The following is a 24,638-nucleotide window of genomic DNA, read 5'->3' as shown; positions in this document are numbered from 1 at the left end:
ACCCTCTTCACCTGAACCAGGGCTGCCACCTTCATCTTCTTCATTCCTGCATCTCCTGTCCATCCGCAAAACCTTTCATTCATATCTCCTAAATTCTCTAGATAGTAATAATTTATTTCCATAGATCATGATGGTTAACAGTGCAGGCTGAGGAGATGTGGTGACTGGGTTTGAAAACAGGCTCCGCTACTTGCTAGCAATTTGCTTAACTACTCGGCACCTTGTTTCCTTATATACAAAATGGAAATAATAATAGTATGTGCTTCATAGAGTTCCTTTGAGATAAGTTCCTTTGAGTAAGATAATACATATGATGTCCTTTCAAAAGTGTTAGCTGCTATCATCACCACCACAATTATAATCATCACCACCATCATCACCATCATCATCAACACTATCATCATCACCACCATCACCTCAATGTCATCACCGCAACCATCACCACCACCATCACCACCACCACCATTACCATCAACATATCGTCACCATGACTGTCATCATTGTTACCTTAATGGCTATACTCCTAATCTAAGTTATCATCATCTCTCCTATGGGTCACTTCAATAGCCACCTAACATCTCCCCACAACCATTCTTGCCTTCTTCCAACATATTTTCCACTATGTAACTCAAGTGATCTTTTAAAAATGCAATCTCATGCCATTCATATGTTTAAACTACTAAATCAGTGGCTTCACACAAAAGATGAGATGAAACCAAAAAATTTTAGCATAGTTTAAATAGCCAACCTTGGACATCTCTTAGCCTCAAACCTGCCATATACCTTCCCACTTCAGGACCTTCCAGGTCCTGTCTACCTGAGTCAGAGATGGTGTTCTTGACACCTCCCTCTTCTTCATTCTTGTGTCTCCTATCCTCTGCTGATATATCTGTGCTGGAAATATGCTGTTCCCTCTGCCGATAACACTGTTCCTCTTGCCTTCTCCTCTTTCCTTCCCTCCACGGTCAAAACCCCTCTGAAATATTGGTTATACTCACTGTCTCCACTCTCCCATTAACTTCACAATGGCTTCTGCCTCCCTCTTTCCACTGAAATTGCCCAGCAAAAGAACATGGCCACTGTTACTGAAGCCAACGAACTTATTTTTAGCCTTATCTGACTTGACCTTTCTGAGTGTCTGAGATTGCTAACCACTCTTTCCTCAAAGTTTCCTCCACCTTTGTATCCCCTGCCTAATCTCTTGGTTCTCTTCATCTTTCTCTGGATAATTCTTCTTTTTCCTTCATCTAACCCTTTTTCTCTATCAGCCTCTTAGAAGTTGCTTTCCCAGGGTTTACTGATTATAACTCTTCCTCATTTGCTCTACTCACTCTCTGTGGGTGATCCCATCCATTCACATCATACTCATTGCATTATGACTCCAAAATCCTTCTCTCTGGGTCCTTCCTCCCTCCCCAGCTCCAGGCCCATGTTCCTCCATGGGGGCATTTCATAAACACTTCAAACACAACACATATAAAGCTGAAATCTCAGAACATAACCTTCCTGTCTCTGTTGGTATCTCAATGAAAGGCTCTGACACCTATTCAGTTAACCAAGCAAACGCATGAGTCATTCTTGTCTCCTTCCTTTCTCTCCCTCCCTACATCCAGTTAATCATCAAATTCTCTTAACTCTGCCTCCTTAGATGTACTCAGATGTGTTGACTTGTCTTTGCTCCAATGCCACTCCCTTAGTTCAGGCCCTCATCATTTCCCACTTACACTATGGCCACAGCTCCCTAATCCATGTCCCCAGCCTTTCCTCTCTCCTGCCCTTTTTGTGTTGCTATCAGAGTTGAGGGAAAACATATCCCCAAATTATTTTCCAGAGAACTAGTGGCCCACCTTTTAAAGGAAGGGTTTCTTAGGCAAATAAGAAATGACTTAGTTAAGAAAACATCTCCTCTGTGGCCCTTTTTTAGTGATTTACCACACATATCAGCATATTTAAGGTTCTGGGAAGGCCTGTCACAAAGAATCTATTTGGAATTGTTTAACCAAGCATTTCCCAGACTTCTTTGACCATAAAACCCCTTCTCCTGGACATACTTCTTAACATCTTGCAGGATATTATATACTGTTCGAAAACACCAATCTGGCCATCTTACTTCTCTCTTTGAAAATAGGACAGGGAAGTGGATAAACATTAAAAGAAGACAATTTGAACTTTATTCTATGAGCAATTAAAAATCCTTGGACTTCTGAGTGGGGGAAATGACCTAATATTCACTTAATCAGTAGCTTCCAATGATCGAGCTCCTACTGTCTGATAGGTTTTTCTCATCTACCACTTCAGTTCTTACAAGACTAAGGTGGGCATAATCCCCAAGTGAGGAGACTGAAGTCAGGTTGGTTAAGTATTGGGTCTAAGGTCATATAACCTATAAAGGTGGAGTCGTCTCTGGCTCAAGGTCTAGTTGGCTTAAAAAAAATTTTTTTTTAATGTTTTATTTATTTTTGAGACAGAGAGAGACAGAGCATGAGCAGGGGAGGGACAGAGAGAGACGGAGACACAGAATCCAAAGCAAGCTCCAGGCTCTGAGGCATCAGCACAGAGCTCAACGTGGGGCTCGAACTCACAAACCACGAGATCATGACCTGAGCCAAAGTCGGATGCTCAACCGACTGAGCCACCCAGGCGCCCCAAACTGGCTTTAAAGCCATGGCTGTTTGCAATAAGCAGGTGCCATTTTGCCTGCAGGGCAGATTGGAAATAGGCAAATCTAAGGCTTGGACATAAATTCCTAGAAGGCCATCACTTTTTTCTTTGTTCTTCTTTACCTTTGCTTTCACACCCAGATAATGCTTTGAGTACTAGCCATTCTTCTTAGGCTTGGGTCCCATTTTCTTTTCTATAGTCCCACTATATATATATATATATATATATATATATATATATATACATTTTTTTTTCCTTATGCACTCAGCACATCATCAGCTCCAGGATAGCTCCTCTCTTGCTTAAAAACTTTGTGTTTCTCCCTAGTGCCTGTCCAAGTCCAAATTTCTCAGCTCGACATTCTAAGCCCTCCCTTAACTGCCATCAACTTTCCTTTCTGACCTTAACTTTGACACTTTTCAAAATATTACACATATTACCCCAACTGAACTACTCACTATTTAGCAGCCTTCCTGCTTTTGTTCTTGCTCTTCCCTACTGTCGGAAAGTACCTATCTTTTGGTGTCCCTTTTCACTATAACTCCATAGAACAAGTCCTAATCTAGACCAATCAGATGCTCTTAGGTTTTCAGCATAAAGGGCAAGGAGGTGCCCCACCCCCTCCAAACTCAGAGGAAAGGTTAACTTCTGAAAATTAAACTAGTAAAACCCACAGTGGATGACATCAGCCAACTGCAAAGATAATATACCCAAAGGAAGTCTCAAGAAGCAGGTAGTTAAGGAGATATGAAAACATCTCCCTGGAAGAAGGTACCCAGCGCTTATTCTGAGGGCACAACACTACCTACATTTCTGGAACCATAAGATGAGCAAACAAGGCACTTTCAAATCAGTTACAGGGAGCACAGGGAATAACTGAACCGTGATCAACTGTGCTAACTGGCCAAGGCAGTGACTCAATCAATTACATTCTGCTCTGGTGTATTGAAACATAGCTTGTGCTGTAATAGACAGAAGGCAGGTAAGGAGAAAAATTTGGAGTGGCTGCTTCCAGCACCAACTAGAAGAGACACTGAGTTTGGGGGATACTGACTTTTGGGACAGGGGAAGGATCGGGGATGAAGGGATTGGAAAGAGTTCATCCAGCTTTCTCAAAGCTGGTTAGTTTTCCCCAAAGTCCTGTGTTTCCTTTGTTCAAATGACAAACCCACCAAGGCACCTTTTGAAAACCAATCTGGCTTTCTTTTGCATCATCAGAAAGGGATACACTGGGCAGTGAAAAGGGATATCCTCAGTGTATCTATCTCATGGGGTTCTTGGGAGGATTCAATGAGATAATGTGTGTTGAGGGATGGATATAGGCTGTACAAAGTAATTGTTCTATAAATGCATGTGTTTAAAATTAGTGTACTGTAGGTCTGCCTTTGACGACAAGTTCTTATACATCTGCTTAAGGTAAACTGGCTTCCTGGCATCTAGGTGCCTGGATGATGGTGGGCACCCACACCTGCAAAACAGGCTCCATGACCCTGGATGAGAATGAGCCAATTGAAGCCTTGTCTTGGAAAGGGGCTGACAACCATCCAGCTGGTCTAGGGCATCTGTAGTTCATTATTATCCTCCAACCTCCTTTCTCTAAGCGCTAAGCATATGTCTTACACCATTTTTGTTCAATTTTCAATGTCATCACTTGCATGTATCTCTAACCCCAATTCTGTCAGAGTATATACTCCTTGAGGATGGAGGCTCTTATGTCCCTTGCAGGGCTTCAAATGTGATATATCTTCAATAAGTTGAAATGAGATGAATTAAAGATAAGGCAAATGATCTTGGGTTCAAATGAAGACTATAAAATCTGTCCCCCCAGTGAACTTGGTTGCAGACCCCCAGGGAGGGGAGCTGGTGCTACAGGCTGAGAGTGTCTCTCCTGGTGTCCCCATCCCAGAGAGTGGACACAGGAGAGCCTGCTAGGCTGAAGGAGGGCTGTTCAGCTGCCCCAGAAGGGGACAGACAGACCAGAGGCAGACGATTGGATAGAGCCCGCCACACTTACCTGGATCTCTGTCTGCACAGTGCATTTAACCAACTTGAAGTTCTTCCCGGTGTTGAAGCTGTTACTATAGAAGCACACCTTGAGGATCCGCACGTCTTCCTTTTCCACATCTACTGGCACCACCACCATGGGCTCTGGGGGGCCTTCAGGCCGACGTAACGTGCCCACCTTCACTCGGCTCAGGGGCTCGGACACCCCAGACATTCTCTCAGGCGGCAGCTAGGACCGGCACATCTCAGTCCTGTGGAGACAGCAGAGGGACAGCCCCGAAATGAGTCCGAGTAGGCCCCCATGCCTCATGCCCCAGGGACGGCACCCACCAAGCTCCAGGACCCAGCAAACCACACCTGCTCCCATTCTCAAAAACTCCCCTTAAAGGCATCCAGCTTTATTGACTGGGGGAAGCTGAAACACAAAGGAGCAGTTTGCATCAACATCCGGGTATAAAACCCCGGGACCTTGAGTTCCCGGGCTGAGAGCATTCTTTTCTAGAAGCCCCTCTCTCCATCACATTTCTCCTCCCACACTGAGTCCAGGCAAGAGGCCCACATTTTGCAAGCGCAGCTGCGGGAGGAGGCGGCCACAGCATGGTTCCAAGGCACAGCTGAGCAGAAAAAGCAAAGAGCGAGACAGTAGAAAATAGCAGGAGAGAAACAGGGACAAGAGAAGAAGCAGAATCAGAGAATGGGTGGCCCGGAGGGAGCCTCAATGGAGAAGGCAGGAAAGGGCCCAGGTGGGGGGCCCGTCCATGAGCTGATGGCATTGTCTGCCCCCACCCGCAGCTGCCAACCCGAACTTCCTGGGCAGGAGGCCTCAGTCCCACAGGAACTCATCATACAGCACATGGTTCATTGCACACAGGAGAATTCAAGAGGAATAGCACTCCCACAGTTCAATGTGGGAGGTCCTCTGCCAGGTGGGAGAGGACTGGGCTGGGACCCTAGAAGATCCAGCCCAGTTTGGATGACAGTTTGGTCAACACTTCCATAGACTGTGAGAATCCTAGGAATCTTGAGCTCTCTCTGAGTCCCTGCAAAATAGCTCCTGTCCTCTTGATCCAACACAACCCTATAGGGTTTACTTCTCATTGTTCTAAAGCAGGAACACCCCAAGGAAACAATGCAAGTTTTATCTGCAGGCTGGTGGTATCAACCTTGGCTCCACATTAGGATCCCCTGGGAAGCTTTTAAGAAAGCCTAAATCCGGCTCTGTGCCCAGAGATGGCCACTGAGTTGGCCTGTGGAGAGACCTGGCATTTTTAAGTTTCCAAGGATTTTTCTAACATTTAGCCTGGGCCGGGAGCCACCTTTCTTGATTAACCTTAGCTCTCATTCTGAACTAATTCTTACAGAAAAATTATCTCCCCTCTAACAAGACACTGTAATTCTCGGGGGACGTTTTTAGACCAGCAGTTGGGGGCAAAAGAATGGAACTGGCAACGTGAAAACACAAATGTGGAGGCAAGATTTTAGAAGCGGAACCAAAGTCATGGTAATCCATTCACACAGTGCTGGACACTAGCAGGGAAGATGTTGACAGTCATTGGCTTCAAGGACTTGTCCCTTGTAGCCAGTGTGTATCATGAGGGCACGAAGGAGATGCTGTGAGGACGAGGGAAAAGCAGGGCATGTCCCTTCCATCAGGGGTGGCCAGACAATGGGCAGAACACCAGTCTCAGTCCTCAAGGGCAGCCAGAATTTGAGACAAGACAGAAGGAGAAAAGAATATCCAGTCTCCTTTATTTTAGAGGCTAGTATGTATATTCTAGAAGTATCCATGCCATTTTCCTTTTTTAAAATTTTATTTATTTATAATTTTGAGAGAGAGGGAGAGAGAATGAGAGTGGGGGGGGAGCAGAGAGCCAGGGGATGGAGGATATGAAGCTGTGGGACAGAGCGCGGGGCTCAAACTCATGAACCATGAGATCATGACCTGAACTGAAGTCAGATGCTTTACCGACTGAGCCACCCAGGTGTCCCTGTGCTATTTTTCAATAAATATCCACTGAACATGTCCTGTGTGCCAATACTCTGGTATGTGCTGTGCATGAACCTCCATTTCCCCCATACTTTCAACAAGGTGTCCATAGGAAATAGCTTGAGAGGCAACCCTGGGAAGCCCTTTGAGGGAGTGGGAAATGCATGGTAGGGAAGGGAAGACAGCCAAAGGAGGGTTGTCAATGGAGGTGTCACTAAGGCAGCTGCAGTGCAGTCCTGCTGGGGACTCTGGGAGCTGGGACATGCTGCAGACGTGCTGTGGACCTGCTCCACCAACGGAGGGGCAGGGAGGAGGATTGGGGGTATTTTTACACCTTTTCTTTCTTTCTTTTTTTTAATATATGAAATTTATTGTCAAATTGGTTTCCATACAACACCCAGTGCTCATCCCAAAAGATGCCCTCTTCAATACTCATCATCCACCCTCCCCTCCCTCCCATCCCCCATCAACCCTCAGTTTGTTCTCAGTTTTTAAGAGTCTCTTATGGTTTGGTTCTCTTCCACTCTAACCTCTTTTTTTTTTTTTTTATACACCTTTTCTTACAGACATCATTCCTAGCATTGCCAGCCAGTTCTACACAAGATCTGCTACAGGATATGAAGAGGAGGGAAGGTGTGCCCCTAAAGAGCATACACTCTAGTCATGGAGACACACACACACACACACACAGCACTAGGCATACACATAACAGGTCCCAGATTCAGGAAATGCTGTGTCTATTTAGCCAGGGGCCCCATGACCACTGGGTATCTATTCATACAGACTAGTGTTCAGGCAGGGGCTTCATGATGCAGTTTTGTAAAATAGGTGTTGGGGTAAGAAGGAAATGGAGTGGCACACAGCGTCCATCCCTGCGGACTGGATGGAAGTCAAAGGGCCTGTATTCCAGAAGACATTTGGAAACCAGGGGCACAATCAGTGCTGTCATGTTGCCTAGTGGGGACATGGATTCCGGGCTGGGGAGAAGGGCTACGCCTACATCTGTAGGTCACAACGCCTGGCTTCCAGGCATCCACGATGAGGGGGGTGGGCTGCCTTTCAGGAGATGCCCCCTGGCCCAGACAGCACTCTCATCCAAAGGGTGCTGGTGCCAGTGAGCACACAGGGGATGCCCCAGGGACTCCCTGCAACATGGGGGAAGAATTGGAGAGAGAATAGCCAAGTAGAAATAGCATGTCAGTAAAATGCAAAAGATCTGGTGCAACCTGGGCACCCCCATTTTCACATATTCTGTGAGCCATTGGCTGAAGTTAAGAGTGAAGCAGAGGAGCCCTTTCTGACAGGCAGAACGAGGGGCAGAGATAGAGCAGGTAAGTTAGAAATCTTTGCATGAGACAGAGGCCAGGGCAAGTCTGGCGGTAGGTGGTGGGGGGAGGTGTTTGGTGAGGAAGGGATTAGACCGCCATGGCTCAGGTCATGGTCTCCTTGGTTGTGAGCTCGAGCCCCGCCTCGGGCTCTGTGTGACAGCTCAGAGTCTGGAGCCTGCTCCGCATTCTGTGTCTTTGGCTCCCTCTGCCCCTCCCCCACTTGTGCTCTGTCTCTCTCTTTCTCAAAACTAATAAATGAACATTAAAAAAAATCAAACGTATGCAGCTGCCATCAGTCAATGAAATGTGGTGCTTTTAAATTGGAGCAGCCAAGAGGCTGGAAGCATGTGATCAGGACACGGAGCAAAAGGAACTCTCGTTCATTGTTGGTGCAAACTTTGGAAGACAGTTGGACGGTTTCTTACAAAACTAAACATATTCTTACCATACGATCCAGCAATAGTGCTCCTTAGTATTTACCCAAAGGAGTTGAAAACTTATGTCCACACAAAAACCTACACATGGATGTTTATAGCAGCTTTATTCATAACACCAAAACTCAGAAGCAACCAAGATGGCCTTCAGTAGGTGAATGGGTAAATAATCTGTGGTACATCCAGACGATGGGATATTATTCAGTGCTAAAAAGATAGGCTCTATCAAGCCACAAGGAGACGGGGAGGAAACTTAAATGCATCTAACTGAAAGAAGCCCATCTGAAAAGGGTACACGCTGTTTGATTTCCGCTATATGCCATTCTGCAAAAGGCAAAACTACAGAGACAGTAGAAAGATCAGTGGCCGCCAGGGGCTGGGGGAAAGAAGAGATGTACAGGCGGAATACAGAGGATTTTTAAGGCACTGCAGATACTCTGTGTAATATTATAATGATGGCTATCTACCATTATACATTTGTCCAAACTCATGGAGTGTATAACGTCAAGAGTGAACCCTAACGTAAATTATGGATGCCGGGGGTGGTGGTGATGTGAAGCCTGTCGTAGTAAATGTACCACTCTGGTGGGGGGACAGCCATATTGGGGGAGGCTGTGCATGAGTGTGGATGGGGGTATATGGGAAATCTCTGCCCCTTCCTCTCAGTTTTGCTGTGAACATAAAACTGTGCCAAAAAAATAATAATAATAACAAAGTCTATTCAGAAAAAAATGGAATGATGAGAAACCACAGCTGGATAGTTGACCCCCATTACCCAGACTGACTGGGCAGTGACCACCCCGTTCAGGAGCCAGCCTCCACCTCTGCCCTGAGCAAAGAGAAACATTCATAGTCTACATCTGACAGAACACAGCCCACCCAGACTGATGCATTGGCCTCCACCAACATGCCTCGAGGACCCTGGTTTCTTATCTTCATCAGTTTTTCCAGGCCTTTGGTTTAGGAGCCATCATTTCTAGTGGTCAACATGGCTCTTGTTGAAATGCTTCTGCAAAACCATTTCAGTCACTCAGGATCTACTTCTCCCTTCAACTGGAGCTAAGTCCTGCAGGTCTGCCTTTAATCCTTTGCAGCAGTATCCTCCAGATATTTATTCCAAGAATGTAAGTGCTTTATACTTAAGCATCTCCTTGGAGATGGGCATGGATGAGTATGTCCATTTTACAGATGAGAAAACATAAGAAATTTTTAAGCCATCTGGTCAAGGATTCCTGCTTGTTGAGTAGCAAACTTGGATCCCAGAGCAGATCTGAATTCAAGTACAAAGTTTTTTGCACTTTCCCATCTGCCTTTGAAAAAGGTAGTATCTCTTGATTTTACTGACGTTGGCACAAACTCCATGTGAGGAGGAATGTGTCAACTTGGCATTGAATATCCTCAGTCTGTGAAGGATCCTGAGGTCCTCCAGCTTAGGGAGCATCACCTCCCCAAGCTTGGTCTCAGTTATGAGAGTCCCCGGAGGGGACTCACGTGTTTGGTCAAAAGACGCAGGCCCAGAAAGGTGGTACCACGTCTCCACTGACACGTGGAAACTTCCTCAAGGGCCCCCCAAACTCCCATCTGTCAGCGCTGATCTGCAATGGACTGCCAAGGGATCCCCCCAAAACTCCCTGAAGCAGAGTAACTGAAAGGTGTGATGTAAGGAATCGTCAGCCACCTGCCTTCAGGGTCTTGGAGAACATAGCTGTCAACATCACGTGCGAGTTTCTCTTCTTGTCAGTTCCAGCTCATTTTCTGGCCAGTTCTAAAACCCTGGGCAAGCTCCTTAACCTCTCTTGGCCTCCTTTTCCTCACCTGTAAAATGGGGGTAATGCTCCCTGCTCTGTTTGCCTTATAGAAAGTTTGTGAGGACAAAGTGCAAACATGTAAATGAAAATTCATCATAAGCAATAAAGCTGAGTGCAAATGAAAGGCTTTATCATCATGGTTATCACTCGCCTATTTCCCAAAACCTTGTCTGACTATCTGTAGTCCCCATATCTTGTTCCCCCTTCCAAAGGCTCTTGGGGAGAGGTGTGTGTGTGTGTGTGTGTGTGTGTGTGTGTGGAAATTCAGATTTGCAGCATTGGCCAATTTCCACGGTGTAAATATTCCCACTATGGCTGATTTCAAGCCACCAACATGTGTCACTGAGCACAGAGTTGGGAGATATGAGAGTAACCCACTGACTGTAGCTCCCCTGTTTCTGACAACTGAACTTGTCTATTTCTCCAGCTCTTGCCTGATTACTTGAATTTCTCATCACTAGCTTGTCTCTGTATTTTGATGATCCTTAAATCCTTTGATCTCAACCTATGAGCCAAAAGTGCCGTCCCTTCTTCCAGTCAAGACCTGGCCCCCTCCCCCCAGCCTGGTAATCCCTCCCTGCATCTCATCCCTGCCCCAGCCCCTGTGAGCAATGTGAGAGGAGAGAAGTTCCTCCGGCACCCGCGGAAACTCTGGACCTGAGCCATCACAGGCTCCAGCGTGCCTCCCAACCCAGATATGCCCAAATCCAAGTCAAAGAATAACAAACACAAGGAAATGCGCTCAAATTAAAACAGGAAAGGTTTTGATTGGCTAAAAGAATGCCTTGGCCCAAACCTGTAAAGGGTAGTACGGGAACCTGCATAATCTCTGAGTCCCTGAAGTCATCAGGAAGAAAATTAATGATACTCTTCCTGAATGGCAAGACATTCACCTGCTGAAAGGATGGGGTCCTGAAGCAGGGTTTAAATCCCTTCAGAGCCTCTGGGTTACCACTGTGCCCAGGGCTGTGTTCCTGGCAGGGGAAGCTGACAGGGTCACAGGCATCAGTATCACAGAAAAATACAACGTTGCCCTTGAAGACATTGGAGTGGAACCGTACGTCTTTATTGGACACATACTGTGTGCCAGGAATTTATGTAAGTGATCTCTGATTCTCCAGAAAATTCTGCAGGATGGGTAATGATAGCTTCATACCCCCCAAAAGGGAAACTGAGGCCTAGTGAGATGACCTTGTCCAGATCACACAGCTGGTAAGCGGTAAACACTTAAGGCCACCATGTTGCCTCACTCTGAAGTCTATTGTGAGTAATGCCCCAGACTTGCATGGCATAGCAGCTCCAAGCACATGAGTTTTTTTTTTAATGTTTATTTAATTTTGAGACAGAGAGAGACAGAGCATGAGTGGCAGAGGGGCAGAGAGAGAGGGAGACACAGAATCAGAAGCAGGGTCCAGACTCTGAGCTGTCAGCACAGAGCCCGACACGGGGCTCAAACTCACAAACTGTGATATCATGACATGAGCTGAAGTCGGTCGCTCAACCGACTGAGCCACCCAGGCACCCCCAAGCACATGAGTTTTAAACCCAGGGTCAAATGAGTCAGATGTGTGCACCTTCTCTCTGACATCATGCCACTGTTCCGACTAACGGTCCCCACTCCATGCTCCCTCAGATCATGGGCAGGACTTCTAATCCTCGAGACTATGCATTTTACCCTTAGGACTCTCAGCATCCACTCTCACGTCTGGTTCTCTGAGAGGCCAAGCTTCAATGTCACCTGCCAAAGACTAGAGGGCTGGCGTCACGTCCTGCCACCACCATGCTTAGGGGGTAGTAGCCAGCTCTGCCACCAACTGGCTCTGAGGCCTGAAGACATCAGTCCAGAGGGGTTGGAGTTCCCAAGCAGGAGCAGGTAGGTGGATGATGGCCTTTGATGCCAGTGCCCATGGCAAAATGGGAAAAATTAGAACCCTCTAGAGAATCCATCATAAAGCCCAATGGATTATTTTTGAAGGGCTGTCTTTTATTCTAACATTATGCCTTTCTACCTTTGTTGGTTTTCCAATGCTTGTTTGTTCATTAAGTGACAAGGATAGTCTTTGGCGAATGACATTGAGCTTGGCTTCTCAGAGAACCAGATGTCAGAGCGAATGCTGGGAGTCCTGAGGGTAAAATCCTTCTCTCGAGGATTGAAAGTTCTGCCCGTGATCTGAGGGAGCATGGAGAGAGACCATTGCATGATATCAGGGAGAAGGCACACTCACCTGACTCATCAGATCTAGGTTTAAAACTCATGTCCTTGAGGCTGTCATGCCATTTAAGTCTGGGGCATTACTCACAATGCACTTCAGAGTCGGGCAACATGGTGGCCTTAAGTCTCTGCCATTTACCAGCTGCGTGATCTGGACAAGGTCACCTTGCTAAGCTTCAGTTTCCTCTCTTGTTTTATGAGGCTGACACTACCTATCCTGCAGAATTTTCTGGAGAATCAGAGGTTACCTCTGTAAACTCCCTGGCACATGTATTTTTTAAGTGCCTGTGACTTGGCAGAAGACAGGATCAGAAACCCAATACCAGTCTCTCCTTGTAAAACATTAGCCTGGCCTAGTGAGTCCAGGATCAGCCCCTTCTGTCTCCACTGCTCTGAGGCTGCCTTTTCGCCAACACCCACCTTCCTCCAGCCACCTGTCCACCTGAAGGGATCACCCCTACCTCCCACTCTTTGCATGCACGTAGGGCCATCGACTCTCCTGACAACACCACAGAAGCATGGAAGGAAGCCTCATGGGAGACAGTCACAACATAAGCCCCTTGGATCTAGCAGAAGCCAGAATGTCATGAGACACACGCTTTATTTCCACTCTGTCTCTGAGTCACTTCCTCTTGCTGTTTCCACATCAACGGAATGGGGAACACATGCCTTTCCTCCGCAAAGGCCTGCGGAGAGCAGCCGCTTAACTAATTGGCAGTGACCTTGCAGTCTCAGGGAGCCAGGCCTGCATTTCTGGGCAAGTCGGGCCCTGCTGGTGCCACGCAGCACACTCCCCCCCTCCGAGCCTAGGCCCTTTCAGCCCGGTTCCCGAGGGGCCAGCGCCGTGCCCACTCTGGGACCGCCCAATCAGTTACTTGGTTAATCCCTTCCCCTCAGCTCCAAGCATCCCTCCCCGTCACCTCTCTAAGGAAGGAACCAGAAAGGTTGTGATTATCCCCAGCTATAATTCAATGTAATTCAAAAAGCATTTCTTGAGGCTCTACACATTTGCAGCTCGCCGTCCCCCCACACATCACCCACTCGGGATCATTCTGTTGCCAGCACCTGCCAGCCCAGAGGCCCGCTGATGTGGGGCTGGCTGTCAGCCGGGGGGAAAACAGAGGGGTGGGTCGTCCCCACCCAAGGGACAACAGAGACTCATGACCCTGTCTCCCTTACTGTTCTTTTTACTAGTTCAAGGCCTTTGATCCCTAGAGATAGGCAGATTCTGCTTACCTCCTGTGTGGCCTCTGGGCTCCACTGCTTTCCCCAACCTTGCTCCTTGTAGGCCAGTTCATGAGTGGCTGTGGCTACTTTTGTCTCTCCTTCCTCCCTTCCCCTTCCCTCCTCCCCATCCTCCCTTCCCCCTCCCCCACTTTCCTTCCTTCCTTCCTCCCCTCTCCTGGTCTTCCCTTCTGTTCCTCCCCCCATTTCTGCCTTCCTATGTTTTCAGGGCCATGCCAGGCTCCAGAAGAAGGAAGAGGGTCCCTGTCCAGCAGAGATTTATAATCTGGTCAAGAGGAAAGAGATAAACACAAACTAGGCACAGCGTGATATGGGATCTGACAGGGGTCCATGTTTGTCCGCTTGAGGAGCCCAGAAGACCACTTGCCTATGGGGGCCCCAGGATCTCAGGACGATCGGGAAACCGCATTACATAACACAGGGCTGGTGAGGAGGGTGGCGAGGGGTGTTGGGAAATGAGAGGAGATGGTGGCAACGTGCTAAGTAATTTGAACTTTGCCCTGTGGAGAAGCAGATTTTTATTTAAAATATATAATTCTGGGGGCACCCGGGTGGCTCAGTTGGTTAGGCGTCTGACATCGGCTCAGGTCATGATCTCATGGTTTGTGGGTTTGAGCCTTGCTTGCTGGCTGTGCAGAGCCCGCTTTGGGATCCTCTGCCCTCCTCTCTCTCCCCCTCCCCCCCCCAAATAAATACACGTTAAAATATGTATATTTATATGATGCTGGTCATAGGACGAAGCACAGGTGTGAGCTGGGAGGCAGCAGGGCAGTCCGGATGAGGCCCCGGTAAGCGTTTCAGAACTGGTAATGCAGCGAAAAGGTGACCTGATTGGTAGCATTTGCCAATTTCCCCAGTGTAAATGCTTCCATGGCTGATTGCCAGTTGCCCACGTGGCTTTTTTGAAAGTGGATTAGGGGAGGAATGGGTGCTGTCAGCTTGTGAGAGCTGGTTCCGGCACACCACTGCCTGGACAGTGGTTCAGACAGATGCGGCGGGGGTGAGGGGTGTGCAGATTTCAGAGTCACATTTCACAGGACTTGCCTCCAGCTGCTTCTGACCCTCGACCCTCGGGTTCTGGCCCTGCAGCCTCACCACCGGCACCCGGAGATAGCAATATACAAGGTGCGCAGAAGCACAGGGTTTTCAGATGGGTGTTTCCCTCCAAGGGGCTTCTGTTACTGTCCAACCTCTTAAAGGGTGTAGCTTTCAAAACCACATTCTTTGTCATCTCTAACCTGAAACTAAATTCTTCTCCAGCTTCTCCACTTTGAGGCATGATCTCAACTTTTTCCTTTTCTCCCAGCCTTCCACTCCAGCGAATCTCCTTTCCCTGTCTATGTGCGTTATAGAGTTGGCTGTTGAGCAGGGAAATTTGGCACTGTGACCAATCAATGCTTCAGTTGGGTATTTGACTGGGTTTCCCCCATTTTCTTAAGAGGTTAATGAGGGGGCACCTGGGTGGCTCAGTCAGTTAAATGTCCGACTTTGGCTCAGGTCATGATCTCGCGGTTTGTGAGTTCGAGCCCCGCGTCGGGCTCTGTGCTGATGGCTCAGAGCCTGGAGCCTGTTTCAGATTCTGTGTCTCCCTCTCTCTGACCCTGCCCCATTCATGCTCTGTCTCTCTCTGTCTCAAAAATAAATAAACGTTAAAAAAAAAAGAGGTTAATGAGGAGGGCAGATGACAAGCAGGTGAATTCATAATCTGTCAAATGGTTTCTCCACCGACCGAGGATCCAGTGTCTATATTCACTTGGGGACAGACTGCTATTTTAATTGGCCCTTGTTCACACCTTTTAATTTGGCATTAAGGAGTTTGTGGTTATACAAGAAGCTCCAAGTTAAACACAGGAGTGGGAGAAATTTGGACTTTAATTTCAGGCCACAAAGGACCCCTGAAATCTGCATAGGTTGGTAAGACATGCCAAGTGTAATGAAACACAACTGGTGAAATGGGATAAATGTGAAGTTCTTCACGAAGATGAAAAAATAATCTTCCCCAAGCTGGGATGAGGAAGATGTGGTTTAGCAACAGCACGGGTTAAAAAAATGAGGTTTAAGTTATCTGTGAGCTCACTGTTAGTCACTGTGATATGGCTGCCAAAAAGATCAATGCATTTTGGGGCTACTAGAAAATCCCTAAAACAAGAGTGGTGACTTTCCCCGAGGCTCTGCGTAGACGTGACCACATCAACAGCACTGCTGGCCCAGGCAGCCGGGGGGTTTGAGGGGCTGCATTCTAGGGGGAGGATATGCAGAGCCCTGGGACCCTGGGGGCTCTGTCATATGATGCAGGAGGGAAGGGAGAGTGGAGTCCTGGGAAGTGAGGACAGCGTTGCTGGTTTCAAATGGTTATAGGGCCGACCATGCAACAGGCAGACCCTACTCGCTCATCCAAGTCAAGGATTGAAAAAACTGCAACAGAGAGACAGGAGGGAAGAGGGTCTTTACATTTGCAGGACCACACACTTTCCAGAGTATCTGCACTCTTGCTATCTTGTTATTTCCCAAAGCAGGTGTCCTTCCCATTTGGAGGAGGAGAAAAAGTGACTGAGCAGCTTGCCTTTGTTAAGTGGCACAGGCAGGACCAGAACTCAGATTTCCCTTCTTTTTTAAAGTTTATTTATTTACTTAGAGAGAGAGAGGGGGGCAAGGTCAGAGAGAATGAGAGAATCCCAAGCAGGCTCAGTGCTGTCAGCACAGGAACCAGGAGATCATGACCTGAGCTGAAACCAAGAGTCAGACACTTAACCAACTGAGCCACCCAGGCGCCCCTCAGATTTCCCACTTTAACCCAACAAATTCAAGTTTGTGCTTACAGCTCAAATCCATTCAGCAAGCCCCCCCCCCCCAACCCAATCCTCCACCGCCCCACTCTGGGCTTTGTCTCCACACATGCAGAGAGGATAGCTCAGATGAACACTGCTTTTCTGTGTGGACCCAGTATTCTGCTCAAACAAAAACTTCCACGTAAGCTCATTAGTTTCTAGCCAGGAACTAGAACACCAGCCAAGGAACACCAGCCTTGGATATATTAACATGCATAATGATGATGGCTATGTAAACTTTTATTTCTTTGTCATCTCTTATGGCACATTTGATAAACAGGAAAAAAATCAATAATACAAAGAAAACGCCCCCACTTTTCTTCCCACAAGAAAGTACAAAGCCAGTACCAACAGCTGTCCCCTCGTCTATGACCACCTTGAAAACAGCTAAAACATCTTCGCGAACAAGCCTCTCCACCTGCCAATCCCCAATCTGTTCCTCTTCACAAATCCAGTATACAAATTTGCTTTATATAAACACAAATCAAAACCATTAAACATGACCATGGCCCCATCTGTACCCTGTAGCAATCAGCTTTCATTTTCCTGCGAATTGGATAGAAGAGCTATTTAGATGCCCCATCAGGCAAGCAGGATGCCACCTGTGTGTGAAAATACTTGAGGAAATTAAAAATAGTTGGAGAAATCCTGGGCAGGTAAACATGCTAATAAAAACAGCTTTGAGGTAGCGCTACAAATCTATTAACTAAGTCAAGAAACCTGGAGAAAAATAATAAAGTCGTATGTTTATGGCCTTGAAATGAAACAGTCACAACTGGCAGAGTTGATTGAGAACTGGCTTTCTGAAGCTGAGCTGGTCAAATATAAAGCAACTCAATGTACCGACCTGGTCACCCAACTTGGGGAAACGCATCCCATATATCTAAAAGGGGAGATCACAGAGCATTTGCACAAAGATGTTCATACCTGTGTGATTTATAACAGTGAGAGAGTAAAATCAGAACGAAATCCTCAGAGCAATGCTTAGGGGGGTTCTAGGCAATATCGATGATGATAAACTCTATGATTAAAGTATGAGCAGTGGTGATGCATGAAAATCTTAGTATAAAAATGTTAAGTGACAGGGAATGAAGCTTACATGCTGATTATAATGACGTAAAAATATATCTACATTTAGAATGACATAGAGATAAAAGATATTAAGTTCTTTTACTGTTAAACTGGTTAAATATGTATAAAAAAATCAGTGGCTTCCCTACAGATAGAAGGCAGCCCTCTTTCCATTGTCCATCTCTACCTCCCCCCGCAACACGGTCCTCCTTTCTATGCTCTGTGCATAGCCCAGAGAGTGGCCAATCTCCCGGCCCCAAAGCTAGACTAGAGGGCAGACAGTCCCTGGAAATCCAGATTTCTGGATCCTCTCCACAATCAGGATTAGGGGTGAATAGGGTAGAGAGATATATCAATATACCTGCCGAGAGAACCCCGGGACTACAGAATGTTACCTTCAACCGTAGACAGTCCTCTTAAGAGAGCAGAGCATTGGCAGCACCTGTGTACCTGAGACCCCGATTCCCTCTCCAGCCCTGAGACCCTGAGCATGTGTCTTCTTCCTCCCTCCCCCTGTGCACGCCCACCAAGGGCTCACTTCCGGGAACTAACAGCAGTTAACGCAGAGCACTTCCCTGGACCTTCCTGGGCCAGCACCTCATGTGCACACTGAGTCGGTTCAATCGACCCTAATAACACACCTAAAAGGTAGTAGGTACTGTTCTCATTTATCCTACAGATGAAGGAGGTGAGGCTGAGCAGAGTGACTTCCCGAAGGTCACACAGCAAGTAGAGAGCAGAGCTGTGGCTCAGGCAGAGCCCAGATGGGCGCCAGGTGAAGTCTCTTTACCCCTACACCCTGCAGTGATGTGGGGGCCAGGGCTGGCCATGAAGGAGGCCTTGCTTGGCCCCCAGACACTCCCAGGGTACTGTGCTTTGAGATTCTGGATTCTAATTATTAAAAAAGTAGACTGTTGGATCTGAAACATGGTCTCAAATAGCACCTGGTCCCATGGCTTCCTCACCCTGGCTGTGTGCACATATGTCAGTATATATATTGACAGAGACTCTCTCCTTGATCAGATTTCAGTTGGGTTCCTTTGGGTCCACTGCTCGACAAGACCTGAGCTTCAGCGTCTACCTCATTCCTCAAGGAGTCCATCTTTAGCAAGAATACTGCTAGGTAGGCTTAGCCAGTATTCTCCACCTTCTATAGCTGATTACTCTTGATATCTGATCAAATCTCCTGCCCCCACCCCATCCCCATCCACTAGGTAATATTTGATGGCTCTGGCCAGCCTTCAACAGGAATCCTGTTAGGTCCATTTACATAAAGAATCACCCTACCCTTGGGGCGCCTGGGTGGCTCAGTTAGTTAAGCGTCTGACTCTTGGTTTTGGCTCAGGTCATGATCTCACAGGTCATGAGTTTGAGACCTGCTTGGGGCTCCACACTGACAGCACAGAGCCTACTTGAAATTCTCTCTCTCTGCCTCTCCTCTGCTCTCTCTCTCTCTCAAAATAAATAAATAAACTTAAAAAAAATTACTCTGCCCTCTTCACAATTTTCCATCCACTGATCCCTACACTGCTCCTTAACTATAAATGCCTATTTTTTCTTGCTTTGTTTCAATTTCTTTCCCCTACTGCAAAACCCCATTGTTGTAGTCCTCCTGAATAAAGTCTGCCTTACCATCTGTAACAAGTGTCTGAATAATTTTTCTGTAACAATCTAGATCTAAGTATATGCATACAATGCAAAGCTCAGTCCCACCCTAGTGAGACCTCTAGGGCTGGGTGCAGCCTTCTATATGTTTAACTGACATCCCTGGTGATTCTGATACAAGCCCAAGGGCAGTGGAGGGGCGGGGGGGACGGCCGGTTTGGCCCCTGTCTCTCTGGTGAGAACTGAGCTTCAGAGAAACAACAGTGTGTGGGGATTCTTGGTTGGAACCCAGATCTCTCAATTCCCTGACTGTAGGCCTCTCCCTACCAGGACGGGTTTGACAAATATTCAGTACAGCAATGGGTCTCACAGCATTGCAGTCAATTCTCACACGCAGGCCCTTTCTGGGTGTCTCTGAGTATCTTATTTCAGAGCACAGTAGTGGTTTCTGTTTCAGTATTTTGTTACCCGAGCCCATTATTGGGAAATGGACAGAAAGAGAAGAAACAGGTGGTTTCATTTATTCAGAGCTCAGAAAATTGGGGGGAACTCTTTTTAAAAACGCCAGCCACGGTGGTCTGAGGTCAGGCTCCTGAGAGCAGAGGTGAGAAACCCCCCAGCTTAGAGCCCTGTTTCCACAATCTTTCCAGCCCCTGCTTGAACTGGTGCAGGATCTTTTTCTTCCCTGGTTAGAACAACAAAACAAAACACAAAGGGAAAATCCAACCCCAAATTGCCTGAAGGGAGCAAAGTTACTGTTCGACACTTTTAAAAGAGCTATGGAAGGTAAAGTTCTCATGGATCCAAAGTGGGGCATAGAAACTAAGCCAGGTGGCCAGACGAGGCCAGGAAAGAATGAACACGTAGGGTCTACTGTGGGGCAATATTTGAGTAGGAGGCCCTGTGAATCGGAGTTTATGGGCTCAGCAATGAGTGATTCAAAAAAAAGGAAAAGAAATGTAGGGTGTTTTCCCATAGCTCTGTCCTTCTCACTGAGCTACAGAGCTGCACTCATACATTGGTTCCTGTCTGCTTGGAAAGGTCATTGCTAAGGAGACTACTTGGAATATATAATCAAATTTAATGTAAAAACTCCGAAGATCATATGCCTCCTTGCTACACAAATACACTGCCGTGGTTGTAACTAGGTTGTATGCAGAAAAGGAGACAGAGGAATTAAAACAGTCATAGTAGAGAGGTAATGAAGTTTTCCTTTCTGATGAGTTTGGCTTCAAGGATGAATAGTTCTCAAAAATCGCTTTGGCTACCTGTATAGATATATTTGACCCAAGCCTGAAAATAACGAGGTCCCCACTACTACTTCAGCCCCAAGCGTGTTCTCTAGCAGCCCAGTAGGGAGTGGAGAAGTCACAATCCTGGGCTCTGGTTCGTAAAAGTCATGAATCCAACTCCCCCCATGGCGGGTATAAGTCTATGTTTGGCATAACGGTCCTCAACCCTTTCTGCGTTTCGTTCTTCTTTCATTGGTTTCTGAAGCACACAGGAAGTCAGAAAAAAGAACAGCAACCCCCTTCTCCACAGCTTCACCACAGACTTGAGGCAGAAGGGAGAGAGTACAGCAGAACCCAGAAAGTGCTCTGTGGCCCAGAACAGGCTAGGTGAAGGGAGCGAGCCATGGGGCCCTTCCACTCCCACAGGGCTCAGGCAGGAGGGCAGTGTGGGCCTTATGTCCACCGCCAGGGCCTCGAGAGCCTCCAGAGGCACCCAGTTCTACTCTTTCCTTCTGGCGACCCAGAATTTTCTCACTCCTTACATACACATACAAAAACTATAGCATGTAATTCTTTTGAATCACATTTAACTCAAAGGCCACAATGATCCTTTGATAACTTGGCCAAGTCACCTCACCTGTGGGGACCTCAGTTTTCTCATCCAAAAAAGTGAAGAGATTAGGGGATAGGAATGTGTTTCCAACAAAGTCTTGAGCATGAATATTTCAAACTGTTAAAAGTGATAGCCTGGTTTCAGGAAGAGGTTTATTTCTGCCTTGTTTGGCAGAAAATGCTTCGATGTTTACAGAACTCCCAAAACACTTTTCAGGGGCCCTGAATTCCAGGGTAAAGCTGCAGGACCAGATTAGATGCTTCCTGAAGTGCCCTCTTGGATCTAAAATTTTGGGAGGTAAAATCATTAGCCACAGGGAAGCCCCTGGGTTGTTGAGGGAGAACTGAGAGGCCGAGAAACAAAATGTGAGGGGCAGGAAAATAGTTGGGGGGGCGGGGAATGACTTGAGATATTGGTATCAGGGAAAACAGAGCAACTAAAATTATAAACTCATTGGTGGTGAGAATCACACTGAAGGGGGCTTACAAATGAACTGTTTGGTTTTTTACCTCCTTTGTTTTATAGATGAGGCCGGAGGTGTTAAGCGACCTTCCCAAACACACAGAGCTGAACTCTTGGTTGTGGGGAACAGAGCAGGGATCTTTTGAAGGGTATAACCACAGGACTGAAGGCTTTGTCAGGAGGCCCTTGTTACCCATGGTAAACCATCTTGTGGGTACAAGAGTCCAAGTGATCCCATAAAGACTGACCATGCAGGTAACACCAATCAGGTACAGAGTTAAACACAGGAGGAGGCCCCTGTCCTCTAGAACCTTCCACACCTGCATACAATCCCTCTCTGATCTTAACTTCACCCTGCCCACCATGGACTGTCCTCTTGGGAGAGGCTTCTTCCAACCTGAGCCTATGTTCTTATGTGCCCAGAATGTAGACAGGGCACCTACATTTTAATGGTGGCCTTAAGTAGAAATACTCATCCCTCACACATGAAGTAGCAAGTGACAGTTCACAAAGCACTTGCCCTGTCTCCTCCCTCTTCCCTCTTCCTTTCCAGGGGAGGGGACGCTAGCTCAGAAAAGGTAAAGGCCCACACTCAACAGGCTGCAGAAAAGGGATCAGAACTGAGGCCTCCCAACTAGCAGCCAAAGGAGGCTTCTAGGAGAGAAGAGTTGGTATCATAGTGGGTTTGGAAGAAGCACGTCTTCCAGGTCGATCCTGCCCACTCGACCCATCTAGGACAAATCCTGTTACTGACCTGAACCTCAGTGAGCTCAGTCACAAAAGTTGAATGTGCTCATACCATTCCCTAGAATGGTTATGAAGATGAACAAAAATGATGTATATAATAACACTTGGTAAACTTTGAATCCTTAATGTCAAGTGTTGGTCATGATCACAAACCGTCTGTGTTCCTCTGGCTCCATCAAGCATCTACACAAACATTTCAATGACAGGGACCCATTCTTGTCAAAGACAACCCATTCATTCCATGTTTTGGACCATTTTTAGTGCTGGAGAGTCCCTCCCTATGATGTGTTAAAGGAGTTTTTCTACAACTGCTACTGGTGGGTACGGGCTCTGCCTTGGGAGTTGCCAGGCATGAACCACGTTCCCCTACTTTGCTCAGCAAGTCCTGGTTCCAAACACAGGACTTCAGAGACACAAGACTATTTGGGGTAGGGTGTTCCTAGATCATTCCATACCAAGACAACCTGTAGTCCAGACACATTTTATTTTTATTTTTTTATTTTCAAAGAGAGAGAGAGAGAGTGCATGAGCAGAGGGAGAGGCAGAAAGAGAGGGAGAGAGAGAATCCCAAGCAGACTCTGCACTGTCAGCAACCATGAGATCACAACCTGAGCTGAAATCAAGAGTTGAGTGTTTAACCACATTTTAATGCCCACCTCAAGAAACCCATAGAAATCAGTCTGGATGAGATTTGCTGACACCAGTGATGGCAACTGGATACTCCAGAGCCCACTCAGTCTTTCAGCAGGGGCCTTGGGTGGGGGTGGGGGGGGGGACAGTCAAGCCTCCCCAGGCCTGCCTAGACCTGACTAGCCTGAGTCCACCTGAAGCTGTATGGGTCTAGTCTTAAGCTCTTAGGATTTTAGAGCTACATGTAGGCTTGGAAGGTACATGTCCCAAAATATTCTCCCATAGCTTTGCAATCACAGATGTGGCTTCTGCTGGACTCTCAGTCCACTCTGAACTCTGGTCTCTGCTCATCCCTGCACCCAGTTGGCAACCACATCCCCCTTCGTCCCCACAGCACTGGCTGTGCAGACTAACCTCCCACTCTTGGAATCTATTCTTGGCTGTCAGCATCGCCATCATTTGTCAAGTGTCTAATTGCCATGGCTGGGTGCCAGGTGAGGGGAAGAAAGAACCTAGAACAGAGGCTACCCTGCATGCTGCCACGGCCCATGACCCTGCTGGGAACAAACAGGTCATATGGGCAGAGCACTGAGCCAGATGTGGATGGACATGGTAAACTTGGTAGACACAGGGCTCACCAAAGGTGAAAAGCAGCGCTGAGTGCATAACTTGGAGTGGGGAGAAGAGGCTCACCATGGGTGAGGCCTGTGGAACAAAGGAAAGAACACAGCCCCACGAAGCAGGCATAAGGGCTTCCCATGTTCTAATCCTCAGGACATCAGAATTGACCATATTTGAACATAGGACCTTTAAAGAGGTGATTAAGGTAAAATGAGGCCATTAGGGTGGGCCCTAATCCAATCTGGTGTCCTTAAAAAGAGGAAATTTAGACCCACAAAGAAACACCAGCTGCGTACAGAGAAAAGACCGTGTAAGGACACAGCAAGAGGACTGTCATCTACAAGCCAAGGAGAGAGGCCCCAGAAGAAACCAAGCCTGCTGACACATTGATCTTGAATTTGCAGTTTCCAGAACAGTGAGAACGAAATATCTGCTGTTTAAGTCATTGAGTCCATGGTATCCTGTTAAGGCAGCTTGAGCAGGACTAACACAGGAAGGGGATCTGGGTTCTGTCTCCCACCCCTTCTATACCTAGTGGCTGGAAACTTGAGAAGTCATTTCCACTCTCGTCCTCCATGGCCTCCATGTTTGGTGCTCAGAATTTACCCGCAGGGACCAGCCCAGATGATCAGAATGGTGTAGGATTTAGCATTGGAGGGGGGTCCAGGAGATCACCCAGTCTAGTGGCTTCCAAACTCTGAATGCTTCTCAGGTGTATGCAAATACAGGAGGCCTACTCTAGATCTACCCTTCAGAATAAATGGGTGGGGCAACAGTAGGAATTTTTATTTTAACAGGAATTAAGAATGAGAATGAACAGATCAAGTGGCTGAGGCTGATTCCAGGGAGAGAAATGAGTTGCCCACGTCTGATGCTCGGAGCAGGGCAAAGCCGGGACCTGTGTGAGGTCTCCTCATCCTGGGCTGCATCTGGCTCTAGGCCTTCTTTGTGTGTCCAGAGCAGAGTAGGGGGAATCAGGACATCTGTCCTGGCAGGGACTGAGCTACTGACCCCTTCCCAGTGCCCTCGGGGCCCCTGGATGCTGCAGGCTAGAGGCATTTATTCGTCCGTGTCATCCTGTCCTGGACTCTCAGAATGGCCGTTCCTTCCAGCCCCTTCCACCCTCATGGGTACAACTAACCCTGGGACT

The 24,638-nt window shown here is 47.3% G+C and overlaps 1 protein-coding gene across 4 annotated transcripts in view; it reads right to left on the bottom strand.

Annotated features, from left to right (window-relative positions):
* PTK2B (protein tyrosine kinase 2 beta) overlaps positions 1 to 24,638 on the bottom strand; it is a 126,681-nt gene that overhangs the window by 57,154 nt on the left and 44,889 nt on the right. For all 4 annotated transcript variants that reach the window (XM_043564668.1, XM_043564683.1, XM_043564654.1 and 1 more), the window contains exon 2: positions 4,676 to 4,916. In XM_043564668.1, coding sequence (XP_043420603.1) covers positions 4,676 to 4,879 — 204 coding nt within the window. In that variant the 5' untranslated portion in view covers positions 4,880 to 4,916. The remainder of the gene's footprint in view (positions 1 to 4,675; positions 4,917 to 24,638) is intronic.

The sequence above is a fragment of the Prionailurus bengalensis genome, chromosome B1 (assembly GCF_016509475.1).
Source record: "Prionailurus bengalensis isolate Pbe53 chromosome B1, Fcat_Pben_1.1_paternal_pri, whole genome shotgun sequence".
Taxonomy (NCBI): Eukaryota; Metazoa; Chordata; class Mammalia; order Carnivora; family Felidae; genus Prionailurus; species Prionailurus bengalensis.
The sequence above is the reverse complement of the archived record's forward strand: the minus strand, read 5'-3'. Positions and strand labels throughout refer to the sequence as shown.